At 40.8% G+C, this 17239-nt stretch overlaps 1 protein-coding gene across 1 annotated transcript; it reads left to right on the forward strand.

The window, feature by feature from the left end:
- The first annotated feature begins 2133 nt into the window (after positions 1–2133).
- Positions 2134–17050, forward strand: LOC142836908 (uncharacterized). The gene is made up of 4 exons (XM_075951607.1): positions 2134–2273; positions 9228–9354; positions 9546–9606; positions 10172–17050. The coding sequence occupies exons 1-4, from the start codon at positions 2271–2273 to the stop codon at positions 13593–13595; spliced, it is 3615 nt and encodes a 1204-aa protein (XP_075807722.1). The 5' UTR covers positions 2134–2270; the 3' UTR covers positions 13596–17050.
- The last annotated feature ends 189 nt before the right edge of the window (positions 17051–17239 follow it).

Consider the following 17239-nt stretch of genomic DNA (forward strand, 5'->3'; position numbering starts at 1 on the left):
GTTTAAAAGAATACAGTGTCCGTGTAATTATTTGGGGCATAAGCTAGCCGAGCCAGGCGGCTGGGGTGTTTGGGGACGCAGCCCCGCCGCCGCTCATATTACTACACCTGCCTCTAGCTCTCAAGGCTTGGGTTACAGGATGTACCATGAAGCCTGACTTCATGTGGTGCTGGGGATAAACACAGGGCCTCACACACGCCAGGTGAGCATTCTACCAACTGTGCGATTCCCCTAACCAGCTTGCTTCTTTTGATTTGCTATATAAAGGCAAACTAATCTTATAAGAGTTTTTTTTTGTATAGTTGCCCTTTTGTTGAACTTTTAATTCACATGTTTCTCTGTTCAGTGCAGCCCAGATAGGAGCCCAATTCAAAGTATTTAAAGAATTAAAAGTTTTTTAGGGTTATATTTTTTAAATGTGTATGTGCCGGTACCCACATGTGTATATGTAAACCATATGTAGGCAGTGCCTTTGTATATGTAAACCATATGTATATGTAAACCATATGTAGGCAGTGCCTTTGGCCACATGGATGATGGGAGCCTAACCCGGATCCTCTTTAAGGGCAGAAAGTGCTCTTTTAATTGCTGAGCTATCTTATCTCTCCAGTCACAAGAAGCAAACAAACAAAAAACGATATTTTCATTGAGTTATATATTTTTCTCCACTCCTCTCCTTCCAATCCCATCCCCTTCTACCCTCTCCCATGATCCCCATGATCCCAATTTACTCATAAGATCTTGTCTTTTTCTACTTCCTATGTAGGTTAGATCCATGTATATCTCTCTTAGGGTTCTCTTTGTTGTCTAGGTTCTCTGGGGTTGTGAATTGTAGGCTGGAAACCAAATTCTTATCTCTCAGTGATTGGTACAGTACTGCTAGAGGTGTATCTGTTTGATTTCATTTTACTTCTTCTGCAAAAGCGAGTCTAGCTTTTGGGCATCAGCTCCCCTGGAGTTGAAGCTACAGATGGTTGTGAGCTATCTGATGTGTGTGTTTGGGAGAACTAGGGTACTCTGGAAGAGCAGCGTCCACTCTTCCCAGCCCTTAATCTACTTATTTCTACAATTAGGTTGCCTTCAGTTTTGAGGTGGGTCTTAGTATTCAGGCACCTGTACTGGCCCGACCTTGGGGTATATATCCTCAGCCTTAGCCACTAAGAGTACCACCTGTGCACATTCACTATGTTCCCTTTTAAGGGCCCTGCCCACCTCTCATCCCTCCCTCTCTTCCTCTGTCTCTCTCCCTGTCTTCTCTTCTCTTCTGTCCCCAGAAGTCGGTTTCCCCACTCCCCTTTCCCTTTTTCCAATCACTTTCTCCCAGTAAAAACCCCTTCCACCGGAGCTTTGTCGCATGACGTCTTTCTTACTCTGCTTTCTCTAAATTACAACAGTGGGTACCGGAGATACAACATGCGGTCTTAACCACGCTACAGAAGCATTACATTTTTCCGCGTGTTTCTGTTTTGAGACAGGGTATCACTAAATTACCTAGATTGACTTTGAACCCAGTTTGTAGCCTTGCTAGACTTTGAACTTCTTATGCTCCTGCCTCAACCTCCCAAGTACTGGAATTACAGGACTCAGCTAGACATTCATTTATAAATTTGGTAGTTTCTGTCCAACCCACGCCCTTTTTAAGTCATTAATAGGTACGCTTAATGTTTTCTTTTAAAATCAATGTTTGGGAAAGCGAAATGGCTCCGCTAGTAAGGCACTTGCTGCTAAGCCCTATGAATTGAGTTCAATCCCTGGGAACCATATGGGAGAAGGGCCCAGCCAAATCTAGCCAATTGCCCTCTTGACTCACACTCTGGCACACATGTGCTTCTCCCACATTTTTAATTAAATACATGTAATTTAAAATGAAATTAACTACGTATAAAAATTCCCGCAGTGAGGAAGGCGATCCCTGCATTGGCCATTGTGTGTCGTGGACAGTGCACGTGAACGACCCTGTGCCTACGGACTATAAGAAGACAACAGGGCCGCTCTGGAGGGCAAAACCTACCCAGAGCTTCTGCAAGTCTGCGCTTTTGGGGTAGTGGCTGCCTGTGTCGCTGGCTCCCTTCTGTCACTCAGGTTTCATTAGCCAATCAGAGCAGCCACACAGGCTGTCCAATAAGGGGCGCTGCTGGACAGCGAGAGCCGGGTTCTTGGCCGCCATGCAGCGGTTCCGCTTTTAGGTTATTGAGGCGCTGCGTGGGCTGCGCTCTGAGCGCCGCTGCCAGGAGCTGTGAGGAGAGGACCAGCGAACTCAGAAGCCGGTCATGGTGAGCGAGGGACCACTGTCCCCAGACAGGGAGGAGCGGCCGGCTGAGCACCGGAGCCCCTGTGACGGGTCCTCCTGGCGCAAGGGGTGGGAGCTGTGTCCTGGTACCCCAGGCTCTGGTCAGCTCCGCCCCTCGGGCTGCGTCTGCGTAGAGCGCTGAGCACCGTGCTGGGAGGCTCCGCCCCGCTCGCCATCCTTGTCGGTGACGTCACTTTGGTGCAGGTCCTCAGGAGGTGTCCATGTGTTAGGGTATCTAGCTTCTCTGAGTTATCTGTAAGAGGTTCTGTACTTCACATTTCATATTTAGGTTTAGGGTGCACTTAGAGTTGATTTTGTAGAGTTATAAAGTCTGTCATTAAATATTTTTACATATGGGTGTTAAATTAAGGTAGCCCACTGTTAATAAAGGAATTCCTTTGTCAAATACAGTTGACCGTATTTTTGCACATTTATTTCAGACTTTTCTCTTCATCTGTTTATTTCGAGATAGAACGTTCGTTTTGGTTTTTGAGATAGAGCTTCTATGGAGTCCTGGCTCTCTGGAGCTTTCTTTGTAGACCAGGATCCTGTCTCTGCCTCCCGATTAAAGGTGTGCTCCGACCACGCCCACCAGAAGTAGTCTGTTTTTATTGTAGTTTTAAAGCAGATGATAGTAACAAGTGAGTGTACTGTTTCCAGTGTCTTCCTTCCTTCCTTCCTTCCTTCCTTCCTTCCTTCCTTCCTTCCTTCCTTCCTTCCTTCCTTCCTTCCTTCCTTCTTTTCTTGAGAAAGACACCCCTAACTCAAGTCTAGCCTCAAACTCACTGTGTAACTGAGGATAGCCTTGAACTTCTGATCTTTTCCCTCTCACTCACCTCAAGAGTGAAAGACTAAAGGTATGTGTCAACCCTGACTGTTTTTATGTGGTGCTTTGAAGGGAACCCAAGGCTTCCTGATACTAGGGATACGTGTGTGTCTGTGTGTGTGTATGTGCGCGCGTGCCCCACATGTGCATCAGATCCCCTGGAACTAGAGTTAGTTTCTGGCTTCCATGAGGATGAATCCAGATCATTTTCAAGAACATTGAAGGCTCTTAACCCATTAGTCTCTCCAAGCCCATAGTGCTGGGGGATCTCCATCAGAGAAGACTGCTTAGACATGGGTTTAAGCAAATAGAAAGTCTTTATTAGCCAGCCAGTGACCACATGGGTGCCAGTGTCTCAGTGTACTACTGAGCCTTTTGCAGAGAGTGAGCTTTTAAACATAAAAACCATATTTTGGATTGACCTACTTCAGTTAACAAAAGCAGTTAGCCAGAACAAAACTACAGAAGCCAAAATGCAAGCTTAGTACATGTACAGACTTTTCCAGAACTGTGTACCTTGATGGATTAGATCTTTGTTTTCATTTTGGCTGGTGGTGCTGCCTGTGTTCTGAGCTGTATGGCCTAAAGGGTGCTTCCATCATGGAGTCAGTTGTGCTAAGGCCTGAGGGTCTGTTACATTCCTCCTGGTCTTAGTGAATGAATGAAATCGTAGCTGCTCTAAAGAGGTGTAGTCCCAACTACTGAGCTGATACATACTTGGCCATGTAGCTTAAGATGTAGGTCCCTGATGTTAATCCAATTAAAATAAGAATAAAAGGCCCCACCAGTGCTGATAGAGTATTTAGCCAGGGGAAACCAAAAGAGCAGAGACTGATATCAGTTATATTTATTATATCAATTTTTCTTGTTTTGAGGTTTTTCCCTTTCCTAATTATTCTTGATCCATTAGCAAAAAGCAACAGGTTTCTCCCAAAGCCATACAATAGTTTCCTTTATCTCTCATCAAAAATGAATGTAAACCTCTTCAATTTTGTAGGACCTTATTGGCAAAGGAATCTAAATGTTTTAATTTAGAAATTAAAACGTTTAATACCTGTAGATCCTGATCAGCCTGTCTACTTAGTTTGGAAAGCATCAGAAGAGACATTTAGTCAAACCATTAGTGTACGCCCACCACAAGATCTCAGGGCCTTGATAATATTGCTGTTAACTAGATGAATTAGCCCATTAGACAGAATAACTGGCATCAGAATAAGGGGAGGTGACTAGGTTAACGGTTTTGAATATTAGGTAAGTTTCAACCTCTTATAAGTCCTCTAGTGTTAATTTGGGCTGTTCCTAGTCATAATGAGTTTTGTCAGTGGATGGGCTGACAATCTGGTTAGCTCCTATCCCTCTGTAGTACGGGAGCTGGGTATCTAAGCATACCAGTAATCCTGACCTATCTGACTGGGAATGATTAACTCTGTCCCTAGATTCCCTTCCTATGGGATAGTCTTGATTCCCCAGGTTTTTCCTGGTGTTTTTTTTTAAGGCCAGAATCTTTATGGAATTTCCAGATTTTAATTTTATAGCTATTGGATTACATTTTCTTTCATATAGTTCTCGGGAGGGGGCTTTCTGTGTATCTATCCATGTATTTTCAGGAAGCCTTTGTTTCAGAAACCCCATTTTGCAATGGAAACTCCCTTGTTGTTGACAACTAGGGGGACCAGCCACAGGGCATGCATAGAATTGTAAAGTGTATTTCTGTATTAAAAGATAAACTCCCACATCCTTCTCCAGTATAACCAGATAACACTCAAAGTAGACATCAGTGTGCAAAGGTCAAGATGGATATGGGATGCTGGTCTGTAGTCACACTAACCGATATCTTCCCTGCATCTCTCTTCCTCAGTTTCCAGGTCTGTGCCTGGAGTCAGTGGGCATGGGACCATGACCTTGTATTCATATCAAACATAAGATTCAGGAGGAGATGGAGGGGCAGGGAGTGGAAGGACCTGGGGCTTAAATTGCTAGTTTTTATTAATTTTTTTTGAGTGTGTGTGCTTTCTGTAGTTTTTTTTCTTTTTCTCGTGTGTGTGTGTGTGTGTGTGTGTGTGTGTTGTGGTAATGGTTAAATCTCAGTTTAAATAGGAGATGATAGCTTTTCTATAAGACATTGTACAGAATTGTACATTTCTAGTTCTTACGTGTTTGGAGGAATTTAAGGATGAGATCATTTGAGTCTTGTTTATCATTTTTTAAAATAGTCATGCATTACTGATTCCCTGTCTTTAATACACATAGGCCTACTCATACTACTTTTCTCTGTTTGTATGTTTTTATGGTAGAAGGTTCATTTCAAAGAATGTATTCATTTCATCTAAGTTACTAACTTTTTTGTTAGGAAATCATTCATTGTGTTTCTTCATGCATGGTCTTTTACATTTTCATGGTAATGATGACCAGAATATGTAACATATATATATTGTGTGTGTGTGTGTGTGTGTGTGTGTGTGTGTGTAACACATGAGTGCAGAGGCCCGTGGAGTTTAGAATAGGCCATCCGATTTCTTGGAACTGGGATGACTGGCAATTGTGAGCTTCCATGAGGATGTTGGAAACCCAACCTAGGTCTGCTACAGGAGTTGTGAGTGCTGTTAACCACTGTGCCCTTCTCCAGCTCCAGCAGCTACTCTTATAAATAAATTTTTTAATTGATAATTTTGCATATTTTTTTCCTAGTTTGGCTATAGGCTAGTTAAATTTTCCTGCTGTTTTTGTCATTGCTTTGAGACAGGGTCTCTTTATATAGCACTGGCTGTCCTGGAATAGGCTTATTAATTTAATTGATGTTTTTAAAGAACCGAGTTTTTCAGTTATTGGTTTTCTGTGTTGATTTCCTGTTTATAATTCAGATGCAGATATTTTGAGGGTGCCGCTTAACTCAGGGGGCTAGGATGGCAGGCAACTAATGGTCACTAAAACCATGCAGAGTCTCAAACTTTTGAGTTCTTGTCTTATACTAAGAAGAAAAAGAAAACATGGACAAGAAGTGAACACAAGTGAGTGCAGACTTATTAAAAAAATGAGAAAGAACTCTTAAGAGTGGGAGGGATGTGTGTGTGCGTGTGTGTATGTGTGTGTGTGTGTGTGTGTGTGTGTGTTTTGCTGTGCCCAGTGCTGTGCCCAAGAGTGGGAGGGATGTATGTGTGTGTGTATGTTTTGCTGTGCCCAGTGATCTTTTATGGGCTTTACAGTAGAAATTGGATGCAAACCTAAGTAATTCTAATTGTAACTGATAACTTTTGAATGCACTGGGAGAGGAACCAGTTAAGAATCCCTAAACTATATTCATCCTCCCTTGTTTATTTGTCCATTTAGGGGAAAGGTTACCTGTGCTAGGTGACTAGCTCATGATCCAACATTAGTCCCTGCTTTTACTGTTTAAGACAGTGGCTTTCAACCTGTGGGTTGCAACCTAGTTGACAAAAGGGTTGCAATATCCAAAAATGTTTACATTGTAGTTCATAACAGTAGCAAAATTACAGTTAGGAACATAGTTCTATGGTTTGGGGTCACAACAACAGGAAGAACTGTAAACTGCAGTGTTAGGAAGGCAGAGAACCACTGGTCTAAGTAGAGCTTAACTTCACTCTCTTTTTCCCTTTCCAGAGGGAAATCCTACTACCAGGGGATGAGGTGATGAGCAATCTGATTGCTTTGTGTTGGTGACAGATACTTTATGTTGGTTAGGAATAGCAGTTACAAATACCACCGGTAAGAATCAAAAGGAAGGCAGAGACAGGAACTCCGTGGGTTCAAGGCCATCCTGGCCTACCGAGAGAGTTCTAGGGCAACATAGAGAGACCCTGTCTCAAAAACAGTCAAGGGAGAAGTGACTTGGTCTTAGCTTGTAGAGTCTGTATAGAGGCAGATGTGTAGATGATGACACCTTGTTGAGTAGTAAAATTTACAGTATAAGTTGTTTTCCTTCAGACTGGCCATTTATACTTTGGGTTACTAAAGATTAGTTTCTACATGGTGGCTTGATAAATTTGGGGAATTTGCTTTTACTTTCGCTGCTTTGTATCTATAATGTATTTCAAATGTCCTCATCTTTGTTAGGCAAGTCATCATATTATTGTTCGGAAGACTTTGACAAGTGCTAGACACTTGTGTTGCTAGAAGGTTTGAAAATGTAGATTTTAGTGACTCTTAAGGACGCTGTTTGAGGGGCTGGAGAGATGGCTCAGTGGTTAAGAGCATTGCCTGCTCTTCCAAAGGTCCTGAGTTCAATTCCCAGCAACCACATGGTGGCTCACAACCATCTGGAATGAGGTCTGGTGCCCTCTTGTGGACATACACACAGACAGAATATTGTATACATAATAAATAAATAAATAAATAAATAAATAAATAAATAAATAAATAAATAAAGGGACGCTGTTTGAGCTGTGATTTTTATACAGGTATAATTTAGAAGAGATAGCATTTTAGTGACACCATCTTCCTCTTCCTCCTCTCTCCCTCCCTCCTTATATAGGAATTTGCAGGCAGGCTTTGAGCTCTTAGATCAAGTGATCCTACATCCCAGGTTCCCCAGTCCCTGGGACTCAGCTACTTTGAGTTCTTGTAAAATCATGTGTCATCTATTTCCTTTGACATTTACTGAATAGCTATTAGAAAGTTGCTGTCTATTGGCGTAATACTCAGGGACCATGATCAAAGAAGGGTTATGAAGAGTTTAGGAGCCAGAGTATGTGGAGGAGAGCTGTGAAATGCTATCTTCTAGGTATGGCATGGACTCAGGAACTCACGGCATCTATGGTTATTTACATAAGATCGTTGAAATCATTGACTAATGAGCTTGGCTTCTCTCAGAGGCACTATTAGCAATTGATAGTTGCTAGGGGAGAGAATTAATTTTTCTTTGGGCGTATGGCTGCTAGAATGTTGTTGGTATACATTCAGAAAGCACTAGTTGGACTTTATGAGTAATAAAAGCAAAAAAGAAAAATAAAGCCTAGAAAAAATGGCTCAGTGGTTAAAAGCATATTTGCTTTTTTTGTTTGTTTTTTGAGACACGGTTTCTCTGTAGCCTTGGAGCCTGTCCTGGAACTAGCTGATGTAGACCAGGCTGGACTCGAACTCACAGAGATCCATCTGCCTCTGCCTTCCAAGTGCTGGGATTAAAGGTGTGCACTGGAGAGCAGCTTTGCTCTTACAGAGGATGGAGGTCTGGTTCCCAGCACTCACACGGTAGCTGTCCATAACTTCAGTTTCAGGGGATATGATGCCCTCTTCTGAGCTCTGTGGTGCATACACATAGGCAAAGTATTCATATACATAAAATAGATAAATCTTTAAAAGCAAAACAAAAAGTGAAGGGAACATGAATTTGGGAGAGGCATATGTTGGGAAGAGGGAGGGATACAGAGGAAATGGAAGAAGTAGTTGGTGGTGAATATGATCAATACATTCTGTATTTATATATGAAATTATCAATATGTATAAATATTAAAAATTGTTCTTTTGGGATCACTATTGGTTATTTCACATTTGCTGCTTTATTAAATTTGACTGAGTGGAAACTGCTTTCAGGATTTTAATGTTTCCCTTGCTGGAGTCACAGCACAGGTGCAATTCCCCACTTAACAAGTTTTGACAACTTGTTAGCCTAAGCGTGTTGTGTGGATAGATTCTTCCATTATTGCTGTTCACTGAATGTTCAGAAAGCTAAAAGGGGTTCAGAAAATGCCAAATGTTTCCCTGAATCATTTCGACTGAGTGACTACTTAGTGACTACCATTTATGTTTGTAATGCCTCCTAGAATCTTCGGTACACTTTCTTCAGTAAAACTCCTATTTGTGCCTAAGAAGTTCCAAGGAAAAGCAACCTCTTGACTGTATTCTATTTTGTACATTACACTCTGTTCTAGAAAGAGAAATTGAAGCAACCCAGTAGCATACTCCAGTCCCTGGATGTGGTCATGAGAAGAATGTTCCTACTTCACCGTTTCCTGCACGAATGTCAGTCATAGCATTAAAACTCCTCTGTCATTGCATAGACATTTGGAGACTGCAGAGTTTGTGAACATCTTATTAGTTATCCCTAGTGCTGTCAATTTCACCCATTTTCTTACGCACACATACGGGATATTCTAGGACTCAGTGACCTTGGAGGATGTGGCTGTGAACTTCACCCAGGAAGAGTGGATTCTGCTGGATCCCTTTCAGAAGAAACTATACGTCAATGTGATGCTGGAAACCTGTAGTAACCTTGCTTCTGTGGGTAAGAATGCTGATGTTCCTTTGCTTTGTCGGTTAGACAAGTGTTTCTTCTTTATGTACTTTGGAATGTGGAAAGGGAAGAATAATGTGAATAAATCAGACATGGGTACAATGCGCATTAACTCTAGAAAACTTACAGTTCCTTTGAGGTTTGTAATAGTTTGTGAAAATTTTTCTGGGTCTGTATTTTAGGAATCAAATCAGAATACCAGACCATTGAAGAGCATTATAAACATCCTGGGAGAAATCTAAGGTAAATTACATGTATTAGTGGGAGAAAATGTATTTTGAGAAAATCTTAATGTGATATGAAAATTTATGAACAAGTAGTAAGGCAAGCACAAATTTAAATTACTCACCATTAGAAAAATTTCACAGAAATATGCAGTTCCATGTAAGAAAGCTGTTCATATTTGAAAAGGAGTTCACTTGTAAACAATATTGAGAAAAGTGTATGTCTGACCTTTTTTGTTCTGATAGTTTTAAGAGCCATACTGCAGAATCCCTAATCCATTTAGTTTGAGAACAGTTAGATTGTGCAGAAGACATACACTTTCCCTGATTTAGGGAATAGTGGAAATCCAAAACCTACTAATGACTAAATAGTCATCAGTGAAGTAACCCCTAGTAATGTGCCTGTCAGTGTTTACAGAAGTCAAATACTAGCTTTTGGTCTTGGGGAGTAAAGAAGGTAATCCATTTTGAGAAACCCCCAAGGTATTGGATATCAATAGAAGTCCATAAATTTCAATTCGAGTGAAACTTTGTGCTTGTAATTTGTTTGAGAAAGTTTTCATGTCTCATTCATCCTTTAATAGGAACATCACATCCCACCCTGGATACACACATGAGCTTGAGGAGTATGGAAAGAAGCAATATACCGCCAGTTCTCTCGCAACTATTCACATATACATGGGAGCCCACAATCAGAGAGGAACCTACGAGTGTGAAGTATATTCCGAATCCTTTGGTTTTCCAAGTTCACGTGGAGTGTATCAGCAGATTCACAGTGGAGAACAGCCCCGTGAGCATCATCAATATGACACAGCCTTTATTGGTCCCAGCTCATTTTGCATTCGTGGAGGGACTCACACCAAAGAAAACCCTTCTGAATCTAAACCATGTGCTGCCACTCTGAGTCCCTTCAACTACCTGCCATCTCCCAGCGGAACTCCTAATGGAGAGAAGCATTCTGGTTGTATGCCATTTGGCAAAGCTTCCAGTTGCCAAAATTCCCTGCAAAGACATGAAATAATTCACACCGGGGGAAAAACATATGAGTATAGGCAGTGTGGTAAAGTGTTCCAAGGTCACAGTTCCCTTCAAAGGCGGAAAATAATTCACGCTGGAGAAAAACCCTATGAATGTACACAGTGTGGAAAGTCATTCATTTATCCCTATTTACTTAAAATGCATGAAAGGTATCATACTGGAGAGAGACCTTATAAATGTAAGATCTGCAGGAAAGCATTTCTTTGTTCCTCTTTCCTGCAAAGACACAAGAGAACTCACACGGGAGAAAAACCGTATAAATGTAAGCAATGTGCTAAGCCCTTTAGAGGGCTCAGTAATCTTCGAGTACATGAAAGAACTCATACTGGAGAAAAGCCCTATGAATGTAAACATTGTGGGAAAGCTCTGCGAAGTCACAGTTCCCTTCAAAGACATAAAATAGCTCATGCTGGAAAGAAACCCTATGAATGTAAGCAGTGTGGTAAGACCTTCATTTATCCCTATTTACTTCAAACCCATGAAAGATCTCATACTGGAGAGAAACCCTACAAATGTAGCATATGCAGTAAAGCCTTTCGTTGTTCATCTTTCCTGCAAAGACATGAAAGAACACATACAGGGGGAAAGCCCTACGAGTGTAAGCAATGCGGTAAGGCTTTCAGAGGTCATAGCTCCCTTCGATTGCATGCGAGGTCTCACAGTGGGGAGAAACCATATAAGTGTAACATTTGTGGTAAAGCCTTTCTGTGCCCCTCTTTTCTTCGAAGACATGAAAGGACTCACTCTGCGGAAAGGCCCTATCAATGCAAGCAGTGCAGCAAAACCTTCAGGGGTCAGAGTTCTCTTCAGCTACATGAGCGAGCTCATAGTGGAGAGAAACCCTATAAATGTAAGGTCTGTAGTAAAGCCTTTCTGTGTTCCTCTTTCCTGCAAAGACACGAAAGGACTCACTGTGAAGAAAAACCCTATGCGTGTAAACAGTGTGGCAAAGACTTTAAAGATCAAGGCTCCTTTCAAAGACATAAAGTTTCTCATGTTGGAGGAAAACCTTACGAATGTAAACAGTGTGGTAAGTCCTTCATTTATCCATGTTTGCTTCAAGTCCATATAAGGACGCACACCGGGGAGAAACCCTATGAATGTAAGCAGTGTGACAAAGCCTTCAGAAGTCTCAGTTACCTTCGTATCCACGAAGGAAGCCACACTGAGGAAAAGCCCTATGAATGTAGACAGTGTGGCAAAACTCTCAGTTGTTCCAGTGCCCTGCAGTTACATGAGAGAACACACACTGGAGAAAAGCCCTATGTGTGTAAGCAGTGTGGGAAGGCCTTCAGAGGCTTCAGTTATCTTCGCGTCCATGAGAGGACGCACACTGAAGAAAGACCCTATGAGTGTAAACAGTGCGGGAAAACTCTGAGTTGCTCCGGTTCTCTTCAGCTGCATGAACGAACTCACACTGGAGAAAAGCCTTATGAGTGTAAGCAGTGTGGGAAGGCCTTCAGAGGTCTCAGCCGTCTTCGGGTCCACGAAATCATTCACACTGGGGAAAAACCCCATGAGTGTAAACTGTGTGGCAAGGCCTTCAGATACCATAGTTTACTTCGAGTGCACGAAAGGACCCACACTGGCGAAAAACCTTACGCTTGTCAACAGTGCAGTAAAGCCTTCAAAAGTCTCAGTAATCTTCGAATACATGAAAAGACTCATAGTGGTTTCTACGGATGTAAACAGTGTGGCAAAACCCTCAGTTCTTCCAGTTCCCTTCGAGCGCACGAAAGAGCACATAGTGGAGAAAGATCGTATGGCTGTAAAGAGTGTGGCAAAACCTTTAGACGCTTCAGTAATCTTCAGGTCCATGAAAAGACTCATGCTGAAGGAAAGCCCTACGGGTGTAAACAATGCGGCAAGTCCTTCATTTATCAGTATTTACTTGAAAAGCACGAGAAGGCTCATACCGCAGAAAAACCCTATAAATGTGTGATATGCAGTAAAGCCTTTATTTGTCCCTCTTTCCTTCAAAGGCATGAAAGAATCCATAGTGGAGAAAAACCCTATGAATGTGTACAGTGTGGTAAGGCGTTCAAAGGCCTCAGCTCCCTTCAGTTACACGAAAGAGCTCATGGGAGAGAAAAGCATTATGACTGTACACAGTGTGGTAAAGCCTTCAGATGTCACAGCCTCCTTCAGGCACACGAACGAACCCATACCGGTGAAAAACCCTATGAGTGTGAAGAGTGTGGCAAGACCTTCAAAAGTGCTGGGTACCTTCGAATCCATGAAAAAACTCATAGTGGTTTCTATGAGTGTAAACTGTGTGGGAAAGTTCTCAGCTGTTCAAGTTCTCTTCAGTTACACGAAAGGACACACACTGGAGAAAAACCCTACGAATGTAAGCAGTGTGGGAAGGCATTCAGAAGTCAAAGTTCCCTTCGAAGACATGAAAGAATTCACGCTGGAGAGAAACCCTATGAATGTAAGCAGTGTGGGAAGTCCTTCATTTATCCCTGCTACCTTCAAATGCACGAGAGGTCTCATACTGGAGAGAAGCTCTATAAATGTAATATATGTAGTAAAGCCTTTCTTTACCCCTGTTTCCTTCAAATGCATGAAAGAACGCACACTGGTGAAAAGCCTTACGCATGTAAGCAGTGTGATAAAGCCTTCCGGAGTCACAGCTCTCTTCAAATGCATGAAAAAGTTCACACAGGAGAAAAACCCTATGAATGTAAACAGTGTGGTAAAGCTTTGATAAGTCATAGTTCTCTTCAGAGGCATAAAATGGCTCATGCTGGAGAAAAACGCTATGAATGTAAGCACTGTAGTAAGTCCTTCATTTATCCATATTTACTTCAAATTCACGAAAGATCTCACACTGGAGAGAGACCCTATGAATGCCAAGACTGTGGTAAAGCCTTTACATGTTACCGTTCCCTTCGAAGACATGGAAAAACACATACCCGAGTGGGGGAAACCCCTTATGAATGCCTACAAACATGCAAGAATGTTTAGAATTTCTAGGTCTTTTCAAATAGTGGAAGTACTGGGAAAAGATCTAATGAATATAAGACAAATGGCGAAGGCTTTAGATTTTTGTTTGTTTGTTTGTTTGTTTGCTTGCTATGGAAAGCTTGGGAGAACTCACTGGAGAAAATTCCGTGACTCTAAGAGATGTGTTAGGATCTTCAATTCCATTTGAAGATATGAAAATATCTGGTGTTAAAGCCCGTGAATGAATGGAGTATGATATTCATTTCTTAAACTCAAATGCATAAACTAATGCACCATGAAGGCAGTTCTATAGAAACAGACATTGGATTGAAATTGCTGCAGTTTGGAAATTAAAGCTTATATTTTAACCACACTAAAAATCATGCGATAACTCCAATTGGAAGAAGATTCTGCAAATTTATATGTATTGAAATACTGAAGCAAACCATGTTCAAAGTGTCATAGCATGAATGAAAAGCTATGTAATTTGTGAATGTATGGTGTTTACCAGTGATTTGTGTTTGAAGAAAATTGCAGCAGCACCCGACATTGCAGGCCTGTCCTCTTGGGGACTGTGGTTTCGAGGCAGGAGATGGTAAATTCAGGGCCTGTTCAGACAACTTAGTGAGACCAATCTTAATAAAAATTGAAAAAGATATTGATACATAGCTCATTCATTTAGCACTGGTCTCCCAGTGTAATTCCCAGTCCCACCATCAAGAGAAATGGGAATGTCCCTAGGTAATGAATTTCTATTTCTTTTGCAGGAAAACATTGAGGCTAAGGTTTTCTAAGTGTAGACACAAACTTTTAGCAGCAGAAATAATTGCTGGTATAAATTGTTAGACAATTTTCTTTTCTTTTTTTTTAAATTAATTTATTTATTAAGGATTTCTGCCTCCTCCCCGCAACCGCCTCCCATTTCCCTCCCCCTACCCCGATCAAGTCACCCTCCCTCATCTGCTCAAAGAGCAATCAGGGTTCCCTGACCTGTGGGAAGCCCAAGGACCGCCCACCTCTATCTAGGTCTCCTAAGGTGAGCATGCAAACTGCCTAGGCTCCCCGAAAGCCAGTATGTGCTGTAGGATCAAAATCCCACTGCGATTGTTCTTGAGTTCTCAGTATTCCTCATTGTCCTCTATGTTCAGCTAGTCCGGATTTATCCCATGCTTTTTCAGACCCAGGCCAGCTGGCCTTGGTGAGTTCCCGATAGAACATCCCCATTGTCTCAGTGTGTGGGTGCACCCCTCGCGGTCCTGAGTTCCTTGCTCGTGCTCCGTCTCCTTCTGCTCCTGATTTGGACCTTGAGATTTCTGTCCCGTGCTCCTCTGTCTCTGTCTCCTTTCATCGCCTGATGAAGGTTAATATTCATGAGGATGCCTATGTGTTTGTTAGACAATTTTCTAATTATAGTGTATCCTTATAGTGTATCCTACCGTACACTTAAACTATGTGGTATAATTTCAAGACTCTTCTAGTCTGTGGAATGTAGCTTCATTCCATATTTTAGTCATAGCACCAATAAATACTATGAAACAAAAGATTTGGTATAAAAATAAATGTTCTACAAATGAAGAATACTTACTGAGAGCAGAATTTTTAAGGACTAGATTTTCTTCTATCAGAGACTTTTAGGTGAATATAAAGTCATTGGACACATTAATCTACTATAACTCTTATCAACAGTGTAGACTTTGTTTGTAGTACGTTCTTTGCCTAAAGACACTGTAGGCTTCATTTATAGCATATTGATGTTTTCCCAAAGAATACATTAGCTTATAACATTTACAGTGTGTATAAATTTAATACTTAGGATTTTTGTAATAACACTGTTTAAAATGTAACCATTTACGATAGCTTAAAACTGTTTCTTTGTATGCTTATTCTTTAATTTTTGCATTGTATATTTTTTAAAAAAATTGTTTGTGAAAAAATGTTATCATTTAGAACACTGAAGCAGGAGGTTGGTGTTTGTAGCTATCCCTGATTAAATGCTGAGACACTGAGATTTAGAATAACCAGGTCATGACAACTGTCACCTTGCACCTTCTTGTCTGTCATGGAAACTTCTCAGGAACAGTAAGATGTTTAGAACTGATGACAGTTCTTCCTTAAGCAGTCCTTTGAGAAGGACCTGTTGACGTTCTTGAGAAAGTCTCACTTTTCTGAAATAAACACATGGTAGTGTCCTTATTGGTCTTTTTCATTGTTGATTTGTTGTAAGCAGGTAAAACACCATGCACATTTCTATGTTAATGGAAATCTTTTGGTATTAAGTTTAAGCTTTCAAATGTATGATGATTCTGTTGAGGTCTGTAAATGCTTTTGAATTCCTTTGGGCTCTTATTTTCCTTCTGCAGTTTCTTTGAGATTGGAGACTTTTGAAATCGAACTAGGTGCATTGTCAGATTTCCATAAGCCCAAGGGAGATAGGACAGAGTGTTTTAATTTGAATATGAAATTATCCCCACAAACTCTTATGGTTGGACACAGATTTTTAGTCTGTGGTTCCTGATTCCTTATTGGATTGCAATAACTGAGATTCAAAAACCATCTGGTAACATGTAAAGGTTTTGAACACAGTGATTAAAACTTCAGATTTATATGTACATTGATTTTTATATCACTGGCATCACTCACCCATGTTTGTATTGTGTGATTTAACTGTACCTCCACTTTGTTTTGATCATGCAATATGTGTATTGCATGTGATGTTATGCCATGCCATGTAATTAACATAACAACTCTTTGAAGCACCTTAGCTCACACAAGACTTGCTGACTGTTGCAAATTGAAATACTTTTACTAAATTCCAAGCGTTTTCTGCTCTTTTGGAAATACTGATTTAATTGTGGAAAACAGACTTTTCTATTTCCCAAGTGTCATTCATCAACATATAAATACCAAATTAATTTATCTTTGTATTGTATAGTATAGTGTAGCTTTAAAAATTGCTTGAATTGCCCGGTTGTGTGTTGCACGCTTTTAATCCCAGCACTTGGGAGGCAGAAGCAGGAGGATTCCTGTAAGTTTGAGGCCAGCCTGGTCTACAGAGTGAGTGTTAGCACAGGCTCTAAAGCTACAAAGAGAAACCTTGTCTCTAAAAACCAATAAAAAAATTGCTTGAGTTACTTACTTTTATTTAAAAAAAAACTCATTCAATGATTATTGCGTAGCAATAAAGAAAAGTATTTTAACAACTTAGGAAATGGCCCTAAGTGTATTTCTGCCTTTATTTATGTGATGTTGTCCATATTTGACAATTATAAAACCAAAGTATCAATTAACTCTGAAAAACATTCTCTATGTGCTACACTATCAAATATTCAGCTAAGATTTTGTTTTATGTAAAAATAAATATGCCCATTCTATTAATACACAAATTTACTTTCATGTTATTAAATGATGAGATATATTCACCAAATTGTTTTTCAGTAGATTTCTTTGATTTAGTAACAATAAATGTATCATTTGAACACCCACTTCATATACGTATGTATATTCTCAGGGTTGCATAACAATTTCTTATACAAAAGGAGTCACAAATAAAAAACTGAATTATTCTGGTGGTGTCCAGCTTATGACACTGTTTGCGGGGCTGGAAAAACCTTTGGCAGGTATGGCCTAGCTAGAGTTAAGTGGGTCTTTGAAAATCAGGCTTTCAG

This window comes from Microtus pennsylvanicus, chromosome 17, assembly GCF_037038515.1.
Source record: "Microtus pennsylvanicus isolate mMicPen1 chromosome 17, mMicPen1.hap1, whole genome shotgun sequence".
Lineage (NCBI taxonomy): Eukaryota > Metazoa > Chordata > Mammalia > Rodentia > Cricetidae > Microtus > Microtus pennsylvanicus.